The sequence below is a fragment of the Oncorhynchus mykiss genome, chromosome 1 (genome assembly GCF_013265735.2).
Source record: "Oncorhynchus mykiss isolate Arlee chromosome 1, USDA_OmykA_1.1, whole genome shotgun sequence".
Classification (NCBI taxonomy): Eukaryota; Metazoa; Chordata; class Actinopteri; order Salmoniformes; family Salmonidae; genus Oncorhynchus; species Oncorhynchus mykiss.
The window spans coordinates 28,478,524-28,496,440 of NC_048565.1; the positions used below are offsets into that span (position 1 = coordinate 28,478,524).

Genomic DNA, 17,917 nt, shown 5'->3' on the forward strand with positions numbered 1-17,917 from the left:
CTGTATCATAATTAATTACAAAGGAATAAATTAAATATTTTAGCTTGCTCTTTGTTTTCTTCCAGTATTAAATAAAACGCCATTGCATACCAGGCTTGCACTCTTGGCTTGCCCTATTATAGAGGTGCCATAATACCAGGTGATTAGGCACAAAGCTAAATGCAAAACAATGGAAACAATGTGACCAGTAGTGTTATTAATTGACCGGCATGGCTGTAAATGACCTAAATTATCCTAATGACGATGAGCAGGCAACCACGTGACGCAAAATAACAGAGTAAACGCGATTGGTCGACAGTCTGCTGGGCGGCACGCTAATACATGATATGTTTCTCCATTCATTTCCCGCTGGGATTCTTATCTCCTCCTTTTCTAACATCTCTGCTTGTTTCTACCCGAGGTAACGCGGTTGCTAAACTAGTCGTCACGCAATGGAGTCGAGAAACCGGCCTATTTATCTCGAAAGTACGTAATGTCACGATTTGAACGCTAAACACTATATTACAGAGGACAAGTTAATTATCTAAAATCCTGGAAAATATTTGTATTGTTGAGTTTTTTTTGTTCATGTTGGGTTTTTGTGCTAACTCTCAATTTGACTCCTTGAAGGAGAGCTTTCCTTGTCGGTGTGTACCCAGAATGCATCGCGTAGTCCATTGACAGTGTACGGGCAACATACACAGTGTGCGTTATTACGATTCCCAATCTCCTGTTGCAACCTGGTCTCAACAGTATTTCGTATTGTTCTGTAAATCGGAGATGGCTAAATTCATACGATATGTTACGTTTCGTATGGTGTATATATTATTTGTGGGTATACATCACCCATTTCATATGATACACTACATGACCAAAAGTATGTGGACACCTGCTCGCCGAACATCTCATTCCAAAATCATGGGCATTAATATGGAGTTGGTCCCCCCCCTTTGCTGCTATAACAGCCTCCACTCTTCTGGGAAGGCTTTCCACTAGATAATGGAACGTTGCTGTGGGGACTTTGTGCGTCACTTTGTGCATGGGGGCATTGTCATGCTGAAACAGGAAAAGGCCTTCCCCAAACTGTTACCACAAGGTTGGAAGCACAGAATCATCTACAATTTCATTGTATGGTGTCGTCTTAAGATTTCCCTTCACTGGAACTAAGGTGCCTAACCCGACCCATGAAAAACAGCCCCAGACCATTATTCCTCTTCCATCAAACTTTACAGTTGGCCCTATGCATTCTGGCAGGTAACGTTCTCCTGGCATCTGCCAAACCCAGATTTGTCCGTCGGACTGCCAGATGGTGAAGTGTGATTCATCACTCCAGAGAATGTATTTCCACTGCTCCAGAGTCTAATGGCAGTGGGCTTTACACCACTCCAGCCGACGCTTGACATTGCGCATGGTGATCCATTCTGTGAGCTTGTGTGGCCTACCACTTCACGCCGCTGTTGCTCCTAGACGTTTCCACTTCACAATAACAGCACATACAGGCCTCACAAGCTCACAATGGATCACCATGCGCAATGCCAAGCGTCAGCTGGAGTGGTGTAAAGCTCACTCCAGCTAGGCTCCTTATTCCATAAAAAAATCTGCCGTTTCTAGCTATAATAGTCATTTACAACATTAACAGTGTCTACACTATATTTCTGATCAATTTTATTATTTTAATGGACAAAAAATTTGCTTTTCTTTCAAAAACAAGGACATTTCTAAGTGACCCCAAACTTTTGAACGGTAGTGTATCTGGGATCTAACCCAGATCTGTAGTTTATGCCTATAGCACTGCGATGCAGTGCGTTGTGCCACATTGAAAGTCACTGAGCTCTTCAGTAAGGCCATTCTACTGTCAATGTTTCTCTATGGCGATTGCCTAGCTGTGAGGTCGATTTTATACACCTGTCGGCAACGGGTGTGGCTGAAATTGCCAAATCCACTAATTTTAAGGTGTGTCCACATTACGTTTGCATATGCTGTATGTTACGAATTACAATTTGTATTAGCTGTAACGAATTTGCTAAACGTATGATGTTACGAATTCTAGCTAGGTGGCTAACATTAGCTAGCTTGCTAACATTAGCTAGGCTAGGGGTTACGATTATGTTTAGTAGTTGGCTAAAAGGGTTAAGGTTAGGGTTAGCTAACATGTTAAGTAGTTGCAAAGTAGCTAATTATCTAAAATGCTGAAGTTGTCCATGATGAGATTCAAACTCGCAATTTTCGGGTTGCTAGACGTTGACGTTATACACCTGACCAGCCACCCTACTTTTCTTTTTGTCTTATGTATCCATACCAAACATAACATACTGTATCATACTTTTAAATTTCCCGGATTTACTTTTGTATACTACGTCTAGTCTATGAGACCAGGCTGCCTCCAAAGTATATCTGAAACAAGCCGAGGAGGTCGTACTTACAAAGAAGTTTACAGGGGAAAAAGGTGGTCCCACAAAAAAAACAGTTTTATGAAGCAAACTACCGAGCACTTCAATCTGCTGTTTTGCCACCGCCTTTACCCGCGAAATAAAGCCATAAACTTGTTTCAATTTACTCCGAATGTTATCAGAGACAGCATACTGCTCAATCGTCTATGTTTATTATCAACTGGATTCAACTTTGAAAAATCCGAACCAAAAAAATGGAGAGAACAGCTGAGTCCTGTTGTGGAGTCTTGCTGTCGTGTGTAGCTAGCTAGCTAACTTGGATATAGCTACGGTGAGATTTTGTTGTTTTGATGCTTCAGAGTCCAGAACAATATGAAATGTACTAATACATGGGTTTTGTTAACCAACAGTTTATGATAAAGGATAAATGTCCCTTTTTAAAACAATCGATCAAGATAAAGTGGCATGGCTGTCAACTTTCTCACGACCTTTTATCTCGCAAATTGTTTAGATTCCTACCACAAACAAATGAATTAAAACAAAACTTTCAGGCCTATAGTTTTAGGTTATGCTACAGAGGAATAGGCAACTATCGTCGGCATTTAGGTTTGCTACATTCATCATGGCCGACAAAGTAACCTTGTTGGCTACACCGCCCCAAATTATACAATGCTGCCACAAACTGCAACAATGTAAAATTTTCTCAAATTGGGTTGGATTATAGATTTGATACATGGCGGCTGTTGCCAATGGCACTATTTTCCTGGTTTGCAAGGCCAGTATATGATGTAGCCAGGCCATAGAGAAAGCTAGAAGACTCTGGTGCCCAGAAGCTGTAGGAACCTTAAAATGCCACAAATTACTTTTTAATTTCAATGACAGTTATATGTATGAATCTGCTTTTTATATTAAACACATGTATTTACAGGGTTATGTATTAGTTTCTAGGGAACAACGTGCTTCAGAAGTAGCTAAAATTCATATAGGCTGTTTCTCAATCATTTTTAAAAATCAGATTTTCTGGTACTCCTAAATTGTATGTTGTGCTTTTTAACGTTGGGAGCACCCGTGCTACATATGAAAAATGTCCATTTAGAGCCCTGCTCGTGAGCAAACCATCCATAACTGCAGATGGCAGTAAATCGCCAACCTTGGCTTTATACCTGTTCAAAGAACACACTACAGGTGTCAGTATGCACCCTTTCAGTTTATTTGTCAACTCATTGAAGTAGTAGAAGAAGAACATGTACTACTTTAAAATCGAGATGTCCTCAATGGCGCTGCCGTGCTCTTACAGATGCTATAGTGGGACAGATCCAATAATTTGACGTCTGAGACAAACCTAAAGCATAAATGTAAATTAAGCTGGGGGGGCCAGTTGGTGGGATGCCTGAACCGTTATTTAGCCGTATGTCAATACATGTATGCAGACTTTCTTATCGACATTCTTGGTATGCCCGGTTTTTATTTAGAATCTTTACCAGAAAAGAGTTGATTCTACTAACATAATTCTTCTTTTTTTTTTTTTTTACCCTGTTTTCTCCCCAATTTCGTGGTATCCAATTGTTTAGTAGCTACTATCTTGTCTCATCGCTACAACTCCCCGTACAGGCTCGGGAGAGACAAAGGTTGAAAGTCATGCGTCCTCCGATACACAACCCAACCAAGCCGCAATGCTTCTTAACACAGCGCGCATCCAACCTGGAAGCCAGCCGCACCAATGTGTCGGAGGAAACACCGTGCACCTGGCAACCCTGGTTAGCGCGCACTGCGCCCGGCCTGCCACAGGAGTCGCTGGTGCGCGATGAGACAAGGATATCCCTACCGGCCAACCCCTCCCTAACCCGGACAACGCTAGGCCAATTGTGCGCCGCCCCACGGACCTCCCGGTCGCGGCCGGTTATGACAGAGCCTGGGCGCGAACCCAGAGTCTCTGGTGGTACAGCGCCCTTAACCACTGCGCCACCCGGGAGGCCCTAACATAATTCTTGATTTAATTTTTCATGCCACACCACTTCTCAGTTTAGGTAGGAAATGTGATGCATTTCCACAGCACACAAAATTGGCCTATGTGCTAGGCCTATATGCTACTAGGCTATATTTGGTCAAATCAGTCATCTTTTAGGGTGTTGAACTTGGTATTGAACAATTATTTATTTAAAATGTATCATAAAAAATATATTTTACTCTGTATTCTTTCTTTCAGAATTGCCCCATTTTCATCAGTCCACTTCTGTGTGGAGAAGCTATTTTCTGAGTGGCCTGCCACACTGATTGCCATTGATAAAGTTGGTTCAGTGGGCCACTGCAGAATTTTGTCAAGAGCATTGGCTGTCTGCTGTGTCTTGATGCTCTTCAGTGCCTGGTTGTTACATGGGCGATGAGGATGTCCTGCTGGTCAGGATTGTGATGTGATGGGGTGCAGGACGAGCAAGGTCCTCCCTGAGCCACCTGGAGATGTCCAGCTAGACTTGGTCAAAAAGGTGGAGCCTCCTAAGACCGACATCTACAAACATTTCATCCGAGACGACGGCAGTGGGAGTAAAATGGGAGGGGAGAAAACAGGCTCTCTCTCTCCACAAGCCCAGGCAGCTTTCCCAGCTACCCAGGCATCCCCGGGTACAGGCCAACCAGAGGCCTCAGACCCACGCAGAAACAAGGTAGCCAAGTACAGAGCCAAGTTTGACCCACGGGTCACAGCCAAATATGACATTAAGGCCCTGATAGGTCGCGGTAGCTTCAGTCGGGTGGTGCGAGTGGAGCACAAGAGCACGCGTCAGCCCTACGCTATCAAGATGATCGAGACGCGTTATAGAGAGGGACGTGAGGTATGCGAGTCAGAGCTGTGTGTCCTGCGTCGTGTACGCCACACTAACATCATCCAGCTGATGGAGGTGTTTGAGACAGCTGAGAGAGTGTACATGGTGATGGAGCTGGCTACAGGAGGAGAGCTTTTTGACCGTATCATCGCCCGTGGCTCTTTCACAGAGCGTGATGCTACACGTGTCCTACAGATGGTACTGGACGGGGTCAAGTATCTACATACACTTGGCATCACCCACCGTGACCTCAAGCCTGAGAACCTGCTCTACTATCACCCTGGGGCGGACTCAAAAATTATGATCACTGACTTTGGGCTGGCCAGCACTCGTAAAAAGGGGGATGAGTGCTTGATGAAGACCACTTGTGGGACACCAGAGTACATTGCCCCAGAGATCCTGGTACGGAAGCCATACACTAATGCTGTAGACATGTGGGCTCTGGGTGTCATTTCCTACATTCTGCTGAGTGGAACCATGCCCTTTGAGGATGACAACCGCATGCGACTCTACCGCCAGATCCTCAAAGGGAAGTACAGCTTCTCTGGGGAGGTAAGCATCTATGACCTCACACACTCTCTTCATCCATTTAGTTTCTGATTCTTACTAATTTGCTGTCCTCTCTGGTTCTCAATAGTTCTACAACCCCTATCGAGCACTCCTCCCTTGATGTGTTGAGTGCACACTATCTCTCAAAAACCCCTCCTTTTCAGCGGTTACATTTGCTTACGGTTGGCTCCATGTGAACTATAATTCTGATGCTGTGTTTTAACGTTTAGAAACGTCAATAGTCATTCCTTTCAAACTGGTTTTCGAAACATATGTTGATATTCGGTTATTTGTTGGTTTGTAATTATTTGAATTCCATTTTTTTCTGTGGGATCAATGCACAGTTTATTTAGAGATAAATCAGATCAAGACGGAACTGTGCGGAATATGGCTGAGCGAGGACATGGATAATATACAGTTGGCTGGGTTTTCCGTGCATCAGCAAGACAGAACAGCTACCTCCGGTAAGACGAGGGGTGGTGGTCTGTGTCTATTTGTCAACAACAGCTCTCTAATATTAAGGAAGTCTCCACACTATTTACCAAGAGTTTTCATCTATATTTTTTGTAGCTGTCTATTTACCGCCACAAACTGATGCAGGCACTAAGACCGCACTCAACAATGCTGTATAAGGACACAAACAAACAAGATAATGCTCACCCAGAAACAGTGCTCCTAGTGGCCGGGGACTTTAACGCAGGGAAACTTAAATCCGTTTTACATCATTTCTACCACAGGAGAAAAAAAACTCCATACCATCTTTACTCCACACATAGAGATGTGTACAAAGCTCTCCCTTACCCTCCATTTGGCAGATCTGCATAATTCTATGCTCCTGATTCCTGCTTACAAGCAAAAACTGAAACAGAAAGTACCAGTGACTCGCTCTATACAGAAGTGGTCTGATGACGTGGAAGCTAAGCTACAGGACTGTTTTGCTAGCACAGACTGGAATATGTTCTGGGATTTATCCGATGGTATTGATGAGTAACACCACATCAGCCTCCGATTTCATCTATAAGTGCATTAAAGACGTCGTCCCCACAGTGACTGTACGTACATATCCTAACCAGAAGCCATGGATTACAGACAACATCCTCACTAAGTTAAAGGCTAGAGCTGCCGCTTTCAAGGAGCGGGACATTAAGACATGGGACATTAAGACATCCCGCTATGCCCTCTGACGAACCATCAAACAGGCAAAGCGTCAACACAGGACTAAGATTTAATCGTACTACACCGGTTCTGATGCTCGTCGAATGTGGCAGGGCTTGCAAACTATTACGGATTACAAAGGGAAACCCAGCCGCGAGCTGCCCAGTGACATGAGCTTACCAGACGAGCTAAATGCCTTCTATGCTCGCTTCGAGGCAAGCATCACTGAACCATGCATGAGAGCACCAGCTGTTCCAGATGAGTGTGTGATCCTGCTCTCTGTAGCCGATGTGAGTTAGACATTTTAAACAGGTCAACATTCACAAGACTGCAGGGCCAGATGCATACTCCGAGCATGCACACATACCACCCAACAGATCCACAGATGACGGAATCTTTATTGCACTCCACACTGCCCTTTCCCACCTGGACAAAAGGAACACCTATGTGAGAATGCTGTTTGTTGACTACAGCTCAGCGTTCAACACCATAGTGCCCTCAAAGCTCCTCACTAAGCTAAGGACCCTGGGACTAAACACCTCCCTCTGCAACTGGATCCTGGACTTCCTGACAAGCCGCCCCCAGGTGGTAAGGGTAGCCAACAACATCTGCCACACTGCCACACCTCAACACGGGGGCCCCTTTGGGGTGCGTCCTCTCCTGTAATCCCCATTCACTCACAACTGCGTGGCCACGCACAACTCCCAACACCATGAAGTTTGCTGATATCACAGCGGTGGTTGTCCTGATCACTGACAACAATGAGACAGCCTACAGGGAGGATGTCTTAAACCTAGCAGTGTGGTGCCAGGACAACAACCTCTCCCTCAACATGAGCCAGACAAAAGAGCTGATCATGGACTACAGGAAAAAGGGGGCCAAGCACGCCCCCATTCACATCAACGGGCTGTACTGGAGCGGGTCGAGGGCTTCAAGTTCTTTGGCGTCCAAATCACTAACACACCAAGACAATTGTAAAGAGGCCTCAACAATGCCTTTCCCCCCTCAGGAGACTGAAAAGATTTAGCATGGATCCTCAGATCCTCAAAGTTCTAAAGCTGCATCACCGCTTGGTATGGCAACTGCTCGGCATCTGATCGCAAGGCGCTACAGAGGGTAGTACGTATGGCACACTACATCACTGGGGCCAAGCTTACTTTCATCCATGACCTCTATACCAGGTGGTGTTAGAGGAAGGCCCATAAAATTGTCAGACTCCAACCACCCTAGTCATAGATTGTTCTCTCTGCTACAGCATGGCAAGCCTTGTTATTTTATTGTTACTTTTTTCTTACCTTAATTTATTTTTCAAATTTAGCAAAGATTTTCCTCCACATGGAGCCTCTGACTGAGTCCTTTGCTGCTATAACAGCCTCCACTCTTCTGGGAAGGCTTTCCACTAGATGCCACGAGCATTAGTGAGGTCGGGCACTCATGTTTTGGCCGATTAGGCCTGGCTCACAGTCAGCGTTCCAAGTCATCCCAAAGGTGTTCGATGGGGTCCAGGACAGTCCAGTTTTTCCACACTGATCTCGACAAACCATTTCTGTATGGACCTCGCTTTGTGCCCGGTGGCATTGTCATGCTGAAACAGGGAATAAATCCTTTAGACTGTCATTGTATGCTGTAGTGTGCAGATGTTCCTTCACTGGAACTAACAGGCCTAGCCCGAACCATGAAAAACAGCCCCAGACTATTATTCCTCCTCCACCAAACTTTACAGTTGGCACTATGCATTCGGGCAGGTAGTGTGTGAAGGGGTGTCCACAAACATACACGTATGTATATATGTAGATCATTTAGTGGCTGAAATACGCGGTTAAATACATTTAAAATAATAATCCTAATCTTTTACATCTCTCAAATACTGGACAGAAACTTCAGAACAAACTTCCTTTGTAAAACATTTTCTTTTTTACTATCTGTTGTTTTATGTAGTGGACCTGTTTTTCAATGCGTTTCTATGGGCTAATAGCAGTAATGCCAAATTCAATTATTTATTTGTTATTACCTTAAGGGGTCTTACAATTCCAAATCAAATAATTTGGTATGACCATCTTAAAACAATTCCATATGATATAGTATTTCTCGCTGATATGAAAGGTACATTCCTTTTGTTTCCAAAACCGAATCGATTGCGATGCGTTAAAACGTTCTGAACGAGCGTCTGGGATCTTAACAATACTCGCCGACCACTGTTGTTCAATTCATACTGGATGCATTGCATACAGTTGCTAATGTGTTAGCCTGGGTTTCATTTGAATCGAAAACATGTCTATGTGTTTCTGGACTGTGCACAATTATTTCAAAACAAACCCCCAACGTTTCTTTGTGATGTTACAGTAGGCTGGAGTTCCTGGCAGCAACTGCAGTATGCTCAATGTGTGTGCGCATAAGGGCCTCCTTCTTTGAATCAGACAAGTTCAGCTTTTCTCAGTGGGGGTAACATACATGGGTGTAGCTATGCTTCATTTTATAAAGGCCAAACTTTAATACACATAAGTGCATTTGTCCCAGTACTATTGGTCCCCTAAAATGGTACAAAAAGTGCTGTAATTTCTAAACGGTTCACCCGATATGGATGAAAATACTCTCAAATTAAAGCGGAGTCTGCAATTTAACCTCACTTTAACCTAATTCTATAATTTTAAATCTAAAGTGCTGGAGTACAGAGCCAAAACCAACAAAACATGTGTCACAGTCCCAATACCTTTGAAGCTCACTGTATAACTATGTTGTATGATTTATGAATGGCAAGGATAAATGAGATCGACTTTTCATTCAGTTCGACACCTTTTATAAACAAGTCAAGCTTGCTGTTCGTCAGTCAAAGCACAGGAAATAATCTATGCGCCACCACTCCGTGGCTGCATATGAAACATGGCAAGGTCCAATGGTAGCCTTTTTTTCTCGCTGGCCCACTACTGGCTCAGACATGGTGTAGTTCTTAAATGCAATGGGGTCATGCAGTGCCGATAGGTTGGCACGCTTTCTCTATATATTTGGTTATTAGGATATGTATTAAAAAGTATGGATGGGCGCGGTTATTAAAAAATCTGAACGGACATTGGTATTCATTTTTTAGAAGAAATACAAAATATAGGACTATTTTAACAATGAAAAGGCTTTGTCTAAAATGTAAAACAATTATGTGACATTGCTACATAGCCTACAACAATAGACCATTACATTCCACCTTTTTATAAAACAACAGTTTTATGACAGTTATGAGTAGCCTACACACGTTTTGCAGGGTATGGCTTGTTATTGTCGGTCAGTCATTGCAGCACTACAGTCAGATGCTACATGTGTAGCAGTTAAGTGGGAGATCTATAATCAATGCAAAATGGAATTACAATTCTGGAATTAAATTGGCTAAATGAGAATGTGTAGTCTTCAATTATCAACCAACGGTTAGGCTGTTTAATGTGAATGGAGTTGTTGTAGACAAGGATGGGGAGTGCAGCAAAATAGCCTCAATTAGCTAGCCTAGCCTAATCTAAGATCTAAAGAGGAATCAACTGGCACGGGTTACTAATATAGCTAGGATTATACCTTTGGCTGCTGGACAATAAAATAACGTGGATTTGAAAACCAATATAACATGAGAAAAATGCTGTTTTCAATGACATATTAAAAGTGTTTATAAAATCATTCCCTCAACATTTATATGGTTGTATTTTGGCTAGGCTACTTTGAAACAAGTTAAGACGTGCTTCATGGTTAACTAGTTTCAAAATGCTGACCACCTCCGCTCAGATTCAAGGTGTGCGGAACAGGCATGGTCCTTCGCTCTCCACTCTTGTGACCATTTGAGCTGAACGAACTGTGCATCGAGGATGTCGACAGAATCAAGCCTTTAGATGTTAATATTTATTATATTTTGTTATATGTGTCAAAAATAACTGCCGTTTAGCCTATATTTATATAATTAAAAGTCTCATTAAAGTTTGGCTACATTGTCTGGCGCCTCCCTCATGTCAGCATAAGTTTGGACATAAGTAGGTAAAATGCGCACATACAGTGCCTTGCGAAAGTATTCGGCCCCCTTGAACTTTGCGACCTTTTGCCACATTTCAGGCTTCAAACATAAATATATAAAACTGTATTTTTTTGTAAAGAATCAACAACAAGTGGGACACAATCATGAAGTGGAACGACATTTATTGGATATTTCAAACTTTTTTAACAGATCAAAAACTGAAAAATTGGGCGTGCAAAATTATTCAGCCCCCTTAAGTTAATACTTTGTAGCCACCTTTTGCTGCGATTACAGCTGTAAGTCGCTTGGGGTATGTCTCTATCAGTTTTGCACATCGAGAGACTGACATTTTTTCCCATTCCTCCTTGCAAAACAGCTCGAGCTCAGTGAGGTTGGATGGAGAGCATTTGTGAACAGCAGTTTTCAGTTCTTTCCACAGATTCTTGATTGGATTCAGTTCTGGACTTTGACTTGGCCATTCTAACACCTGGATTTGTTTATTTTTGAACCATTCCATTGTAGATTTTGCTTTATGTTTTGGATCATTGTCTTGTTGGAAGACAAATCTCCGTCCCAGTCTCAGGTCTTTTGCAGACTCCATCAGGTTTTCTTCCAGAATGGTCCTGTATTTGGCTCCATCCATCTTCCCATCAATTTTAACCATCTTCCCTGTCCCTGCTGAAGAAAAGCAGGCCCAAACCATGATGCTGCCACCACCATGTTTGACAGTGGGGATGGTGTGTTCAGCTGTGTTGCTTTTACGCCAAACATAACGTTTTGCATTGTTGCCAAAAAGTTCAATTTTGGTTTCATCTGACCAGAGCACCTTCTTCCACATGTTTGGTGTGTCTCCCAGGTGGCTTGTGGCAAACTTTAAACAACACTTTTTATGGATATCTTTAAGAAATGGCTTTCTTCTTGCCACTCTTCCATAAAGGCCAGATTTGTGCAATATACGACTGATTGTTGTCCTATGGACAGAGTCTCCCACCTCAGCTGTAGATCTCTGCAGTTCATCCAGAGTGATCATGGGCCTCTTGGCTGCATCTCTGATCAGTCTTCTCCTTGTATGAGCTGAAAGTTTAGAGGGACGGCCAGGTCTTGGTAGATTTGCAGTGGTCTGATACTCCTTCCATTTCAATATTATCGCTTGCACAGTGCTCCTTGGGATGTTAAAGCTTGGGAAATCTTCTTGTATCCAAATCCGGCTTTAAACTTCTTCACAACAGTATCTCGGACCTGCCTGGTGTGTTCCTTGTTCTTCATGATGCTCTCTGCGCTTTTGACGGACCTCTGTGACTATCACAGTGCAGGTGCATTTATACGGAGACTTGATTACACACAGGTGGATTGTATTTATCATCATTAGTCATTTAGGTCAACATTGGATCATTCAGAGATCCTCACTGAACTTCTGGAGAGAGTTTGCTACACAGAAAGTAAAGGGGCTGAATAATTTAGCACGCCCAATTTTTCAGTTTTTGATTTGTTAAAAAAGTTTGAAATATCCAATAAATGTCGTTCCACTTCATGATTGTGTCCCACTTGTTGTTGATTCTTTACAAAAAAATACAGTTTTATATATTTATGTTTGAAGCCTGAAATGTGGCAAAAGGTCGCAAAGTTCAAGGGGGCCGAATACTTTCGCAAGGCACTGTAGGCTTTTTATTTATTTAATTTTAATAGTTAAAATAACAAATTCTTATTTACAATGATGGCCTACCCCGGCCAAACCAGGACGGCACTGAGCCAATTGTGCACTGCCCTATGGGACTCCCAATCACAGCCGGATGTGATACAGCCTGGATTCGAACCAGGGACTGTAGTGATGCCTTTTGCACTGAGATTCTGTGCCTTAGACCGCTGCGCCACTCAGGAACATTTTGTGACTTAAAAAAAAATACAAAATGTACTTGTCCATTTTGACATCTTATATCTATCTATATTCTTCTTGTCCAACAATGTATTTTACTTGTCCCGGACAAGCGTTATTGTCGAGCCCTGTTATGGGACATGGAAATTTATGCTCTATCCCACCGTGTAAAGAAATTTGACTGCTCATACACTCAGATACAGAGGTACTGAGAGGTGGGACAGACAGCAGACTTCCCTGTCATTGCTCACTTTGTTACTGATAGGCACCTGTCCTCCTATCAATAGAACACTAGAAGATGCATATTGTTCATTCTAGCGGGGGAAGGCTCCACATAATTTTTTCTGACTACCGAATTGAAAAGTAGCATAGTTAATTTAAGTAGAAAAACTGGCGAGTCAGCTGTAAAGCCAACAGCTTGCACTAGTGGAAAACACTGCGTACAGTATAGCAATGTTCAACCGCAGCTGCTTTACATTCTGTTGCCCTCCTGTATGTATTGTTCGTTATAGTTATGTCCCAAAATTCAGCAGGTATCCACAAGTGTGCTAGAGAAATGGACTCTGCCACTTGATTACTTTCACTGAAAATGGATTTGACCCCCCCACTAGTGCATCAAATAAAGCCTTAATTCAAACCACAACAAATGTTGCAGTTCCTCAACATTTAAAGCTCTTTTTCCGTCTATTCCTCCCTGCTCAGCCATGGCCCAGTGTGTCCAACCTGGCGAAGGACTTCATTGACCGTGTGCTGACAGTGGACCCCAGCGAGAGGTTGACTGCAGGCCAGGCTCTGAAGCACCCCTGGGTCGTCAGCATGGCTGCTTCATCCTCCATGAAGAACCTGCAGCGCTCTATCTCCCAGAACCTCCTGAAGAGGGCCTCGTCACGCTGCCACAGCACCAAGTCTGCCCAGTCCACACGCTCCAGCCGCTCCACCAAGTCCAACAAGGCTCGCCGTGCTCGGGAGAAAGAGCTGCGTGAGCTCAACCGCCGCTACCAACAACAATAAAATGGCTGAGTAATAGTTACATGGGCTGTAATTTTGACAAACTCGTAATGTTGCAGGTCTCATTGAGACCACAAGCAGGGACTTATCAGCAGCGGCCTAGAACAGCACTTCAGCTCAGCAATAACTTCAACATCCATCCTAGGCCATTGTGCCACTGAGGCAGTAAACAAAACATCCTCAGATTTCACTATTTTTCCTAGATTCCTATTTCCTCAAGTTTCTTTCCTGTCCTTGTGTGTCTCCTCATATTTATTTATTGTTGTCATGATTATATTGTTTCCGTAGAAATGGTCACTTGAAGCTGTCCATCTAAACGGATCTGTTGAACAGAATTCAAGGTAATGAAGGTTTAGGAAGGGATGTTGAAATGCTTTTCCAACACTGATTCCTGATTATTTGCTGTGAATTTATTATGTTACAAGAACAGTGAGTTACTTGGTTTGGTGGAGATCTATATCTGATTATATCTTGATTTGGACAAAAAATACATGATACTTTGTGTTAAAACACAAGTATGTCAATGAAGGCCAAAATAAACATTGATTTATTTAATTTTGGTTTAGAAGTCGTATATCCAATCTTATTGTATCCCGACCAGTTGCTTTCATGGATTGCAAATTAAGTCTCTTCCTTGCCAGGATTCAGTTTTTACAACCTGTCCATTCATGATTTTTTCCCCAATTCGTTCTGGGATTCTTTTTTAACTGTGAGCTTGAAAGGCTGAGGGAGGTTGACTGGAAACTAAATAAGGACGGATGATCCAGCGCTTTTGCATCTGTCGTCGTGAGGATTGATTAGGCTGAAACCTAGTCCTGTCTCTGCACTCTCCTGCTCCTGCTGTCTGAGATGGACAGCATTGTTGTAATGAAGTATACACGTCAAGTGATGTGTAATTTAACAAACTGATGGAGAATGGATCAAATAAATGTCTAACTGATGGAGAATAGTCCAATGGTTGAAAGCTCAGTATTCATTTAATTTGTTGTATCAAATATTTCTTTCCAATTTGTTCTGAGTAATGCAGACATCTCATGTTTGTACTGTATTTTTTATTTTTTCAAAATATTTTTATTGAACAAACCGTGTAGTTTGACAACAACTAAATTTGTGCTGTGGTGGATGCTTTGCCAGTCGTAAAGCCCACAGACGGCTGTTGGGAGGAGAGACCAATTCAAATCTGACCTTTCTGCACTATTGTCAAGTCTTAATCAAGAAAAATGACCATAAAATGATAGGATTGAAAATAAATCTTATAACTATTGCTTTAGTCTTTTAAATGGAACTCTTCAATGTTTCAGAGATTTTATTATTTTGGGTGTACCTTGTTATAGCCTGTGAATGCACATATTTAAGTGGTGGTTCAAGGGACTGATCTCATTTAACCCACAGTACCATTTTGAGGGGTCATCCAATAGTGTTTTGAAGGGATTAAACAAAATACTTATACCTCTGTTTTTTGTTGACAGGCTTAATTGTAGGTTTTGTATATTAATTACACATGCTCTTGTTAGTTAGCTCCTTTTGTAGTAATCTTTTTGTACTCCCCAACCAAGACACCCATAGTAAGTGATCCGTTTGATTTTGTCATATAGACTATGTATTTTTGAGCAATTTCCTGGTGAGAAGCGCTGGTATTTTAAAGTGAATTTTTCAAAGATACTGGAAATCCAACAGAGCCGTATCAGCTTACCTCAATCTCTCATTTGGTAATTCTATAATGTTACATTATTTTCCATCTTCACTCAATCGGTCCTACTGCTGTTATTGTTTTTTTAAAATTGTTGCACAGTAATGTGCAGTGGTGTCTTCCCCCCACATACTTGGCCAACTGCACCCTCCCCCTCCCCCCTTTTGTTCTCTGAACAGCCTCAAGTTGTCATGGCATGGACTCTAAAAGGTGTTGAAAGCATTCCACAGGGATGCTGGCCCATGGTGACTCCAATGCTTCCCACAGTTGTGTCAAGTTGGGTGGATGTACTTTGGGTGGTGGACCATTCTTGATACACAAGGGAAACTGTTGAGCATGAAAAACCCGGCAGCGTTGCAGTTCTTGACACAAACCGGTGCGCCTGGCACCTACTACCATACCCTGTTCAAAGGCACTTAAATCTCTTGTTATGCCTATTCACCCTCTGAATGGCACACATACACAATCCATGTCTCAAGGCTTCAAAATCCTTCATTAACCTGTCTCCTCCTCTTCATCTACACCAATTTAAGTGGATTTAGCAAGCGTCATCAATAACGGATCAAAGCATTCATTCACCTGGTCAGTCTGTAATGGAAAGAGCAGGTGTTATTAATGTTTTGTACACTCAGTGTATGTGAAATGCAGCATACATTGGTACCATGCATTTTCAACCCCACAGAACGAATAATGCCATGGTTTCAGTCACTTGTTGATGGATTGTTTTTTTAAATTTTTAACAAAGGTTTGGTTTTAATGCAAACATGGAATTCAAAATTATTTTTACATCCTGAAAAAAATATGTCTAGGCCTGAAGAGAATAGATTACATTTTTTTAAATGGAGCAAATTGTAAAGTGTGTAATGTGTGCCAAGTCAATGATTAACCAAATAGTATTTGCAAGAGATCTTGCGGAATGTAAACATATTTTCCCAAAGTGTTTCCTTTCACCTGTTCTATCTGTATGACACATGCTGTTGTCTTTTTCGGAAGTAGCCAATTCAACACTGTTTCCCGAATGCAATTGTTTTTTATGTATTTTTTTTAATGTTGTTCATTTGTGTTTAAATGAGTGATAACACAATGATTCTTGTACATTCACTTTTTTTTTAATGGTGAACTGGTTCAGTGAGTCATGTTTTATTTGAATATGCCAAATAAACAAACTCGAACCTGACAACTTTTTTTGTACTAATTTAAAATAAAGTTTCAGCTCTAATTATCATTCTTAGTGATACATCCTTTCAAAAAGTACCAGCCATATGTTCATACCAATTTGAAAGGAAAGATCCCTTCTTTCCACTGTGTATCATATGCTTTGTCATGTTTCCCAGTGTTTTGATGGATTTGGCATCATTATGGTCTTTCCCCTATGTGAGCCCTATGCATTTTTTGTTTGGAAGTCCTAGTAAAATACACTACATGACCAAAAGTATGTGGACACCAACATCTCATTCCAGAATCATGGGCATTAATATGGAATTGGTCCCCCCTTTTCTGCTATCACAGCCTCCACTCTTCTGGGAAGGTTTTCCACTAGATGTTGGAACATTGCTGCGGAGGCTTGCTTCCATTCAGCCCGAGCGTTAGTGAGGTTGGGCACTGATGTTGGGCGATTAGACCTGGTTCGCGGTCGGCGTTCCAATTCATCCCAAAAGTGTTTGATGGGGTTGAGGTCAGGGCTCTGTGCAGGCCAGTTCAATTCTTCCACACTGATCTCGACAAACCATTTCTGTATAGACTTTGCTTTGTGCCCGGGGGCATTGTTATGCTGAAACAGGAAAGGGCCTTCCCCAAACTACTGTTGCCACAAAGTTGGAAGCACAGAATCGTCTAGAATGTCATTGTATGCTGTAGCGTTAAGATTTCCCTTCACTGGAACTAAGGGGCCTAGCCCAAACCATAAAAAACAGCCCCAGACCATTATTCCTCCTCCACCAAACTTTAAAGTTGCCACGATGCATTCGGGCTGGTAGCTTTCTCCTGGCATCCGCCAAACCCAGATTCGTCCGTCGGACTGCCAGATGGTGAAGCGTGATTCATCACTACAGAAAACACATTTCCACTGCTCCAGAGTTCAATGGCGGCAAGCTTTACACCACTCAAGCCGCCGCTAGGCATTGCGCATGGTGAACTTAGGCTTGTGTGCGGCTACTCTGCCATGGAAACCCATTTCATGAAGCTCCCGACGAACAGTTCTTGTGCTGATGTTGCTTCCAGATGCAGTTTGGAACTTGGTAGTGAGTGTTGCAACTGAGGACAGACGATCTTCAATAACAGAACTTACAGTTCAGCTCTATCAGGTCAGAAATTTGACGAACTGACTTGTTTGAAAGGTAGCATCCTATGACTGTGCCACATTGAAAGTCACTGAGCTCTTCGGTACGGGCCATTCTACTGCAAGTGTTTGTCTATGAAGGTTGCATGGCTGTGTGCTCGATTCTATAGACCTGTCAGCAACGGGTGTGGCTG

General features: G+C 42.5%; 1 protein-coding gene across 2 annotated transcripts; it reads left to right on the plus strand.

The window, feature by feature from the left end:
- Positions 1-356: 356 nt before the first annotated feature.
- Positions 357-15,530, plus strand: pskh1 (protein serine kinase H1). 2 transcript variants are annotated; one of them, XM_036975125.1, is made up of 3 exons: positions 357-465; positions 4,576-5,740; positions 13,450-15,530. In XM_036975125.1, the coding sequence occupies exons 2-3, from the start codon at positions 4,784-4,786 to the stop codon at positions 13,756-13,758; spliced, it is 1,266 nt and encodes a 421-aa protein (XP_036831020.1). In that variant the 5' UTR covers positions 357-465; positions 4,576-4,783; the 3' UTR covers positions 13,759-15,530. The 2 variants fall into 2 exon arrangements, with proteins under 2 accessions (XP_036831020.1, XP_021453551.2); XM_021597876.2 differs by lacking the exon at positions 357-465 and adding an exon at positions 2,383-2,700.
- Positions 15,531-17,917: the final 2,387 nt, after the last annotated feature.

What these genes read in the sequence shown, in the direction of transcription:
- pskh1 (XM_036975125.1), top strand. Translation starts at nt 4,784, where the DNA reads ATGGGGTGCAGGACGAGCAAGGTCCTCCCTGAGCCACCTGGAGATGTC. An exon ending in AGTACAGCTTCTCTGGGGAG is followed by an intron (nt 5,741 to 13,449) that starts GTAAGCATCTAT and finishes CTCCCTGCTCAG; the next exon opens with CCATGGCCCAGTGTGTCCAA.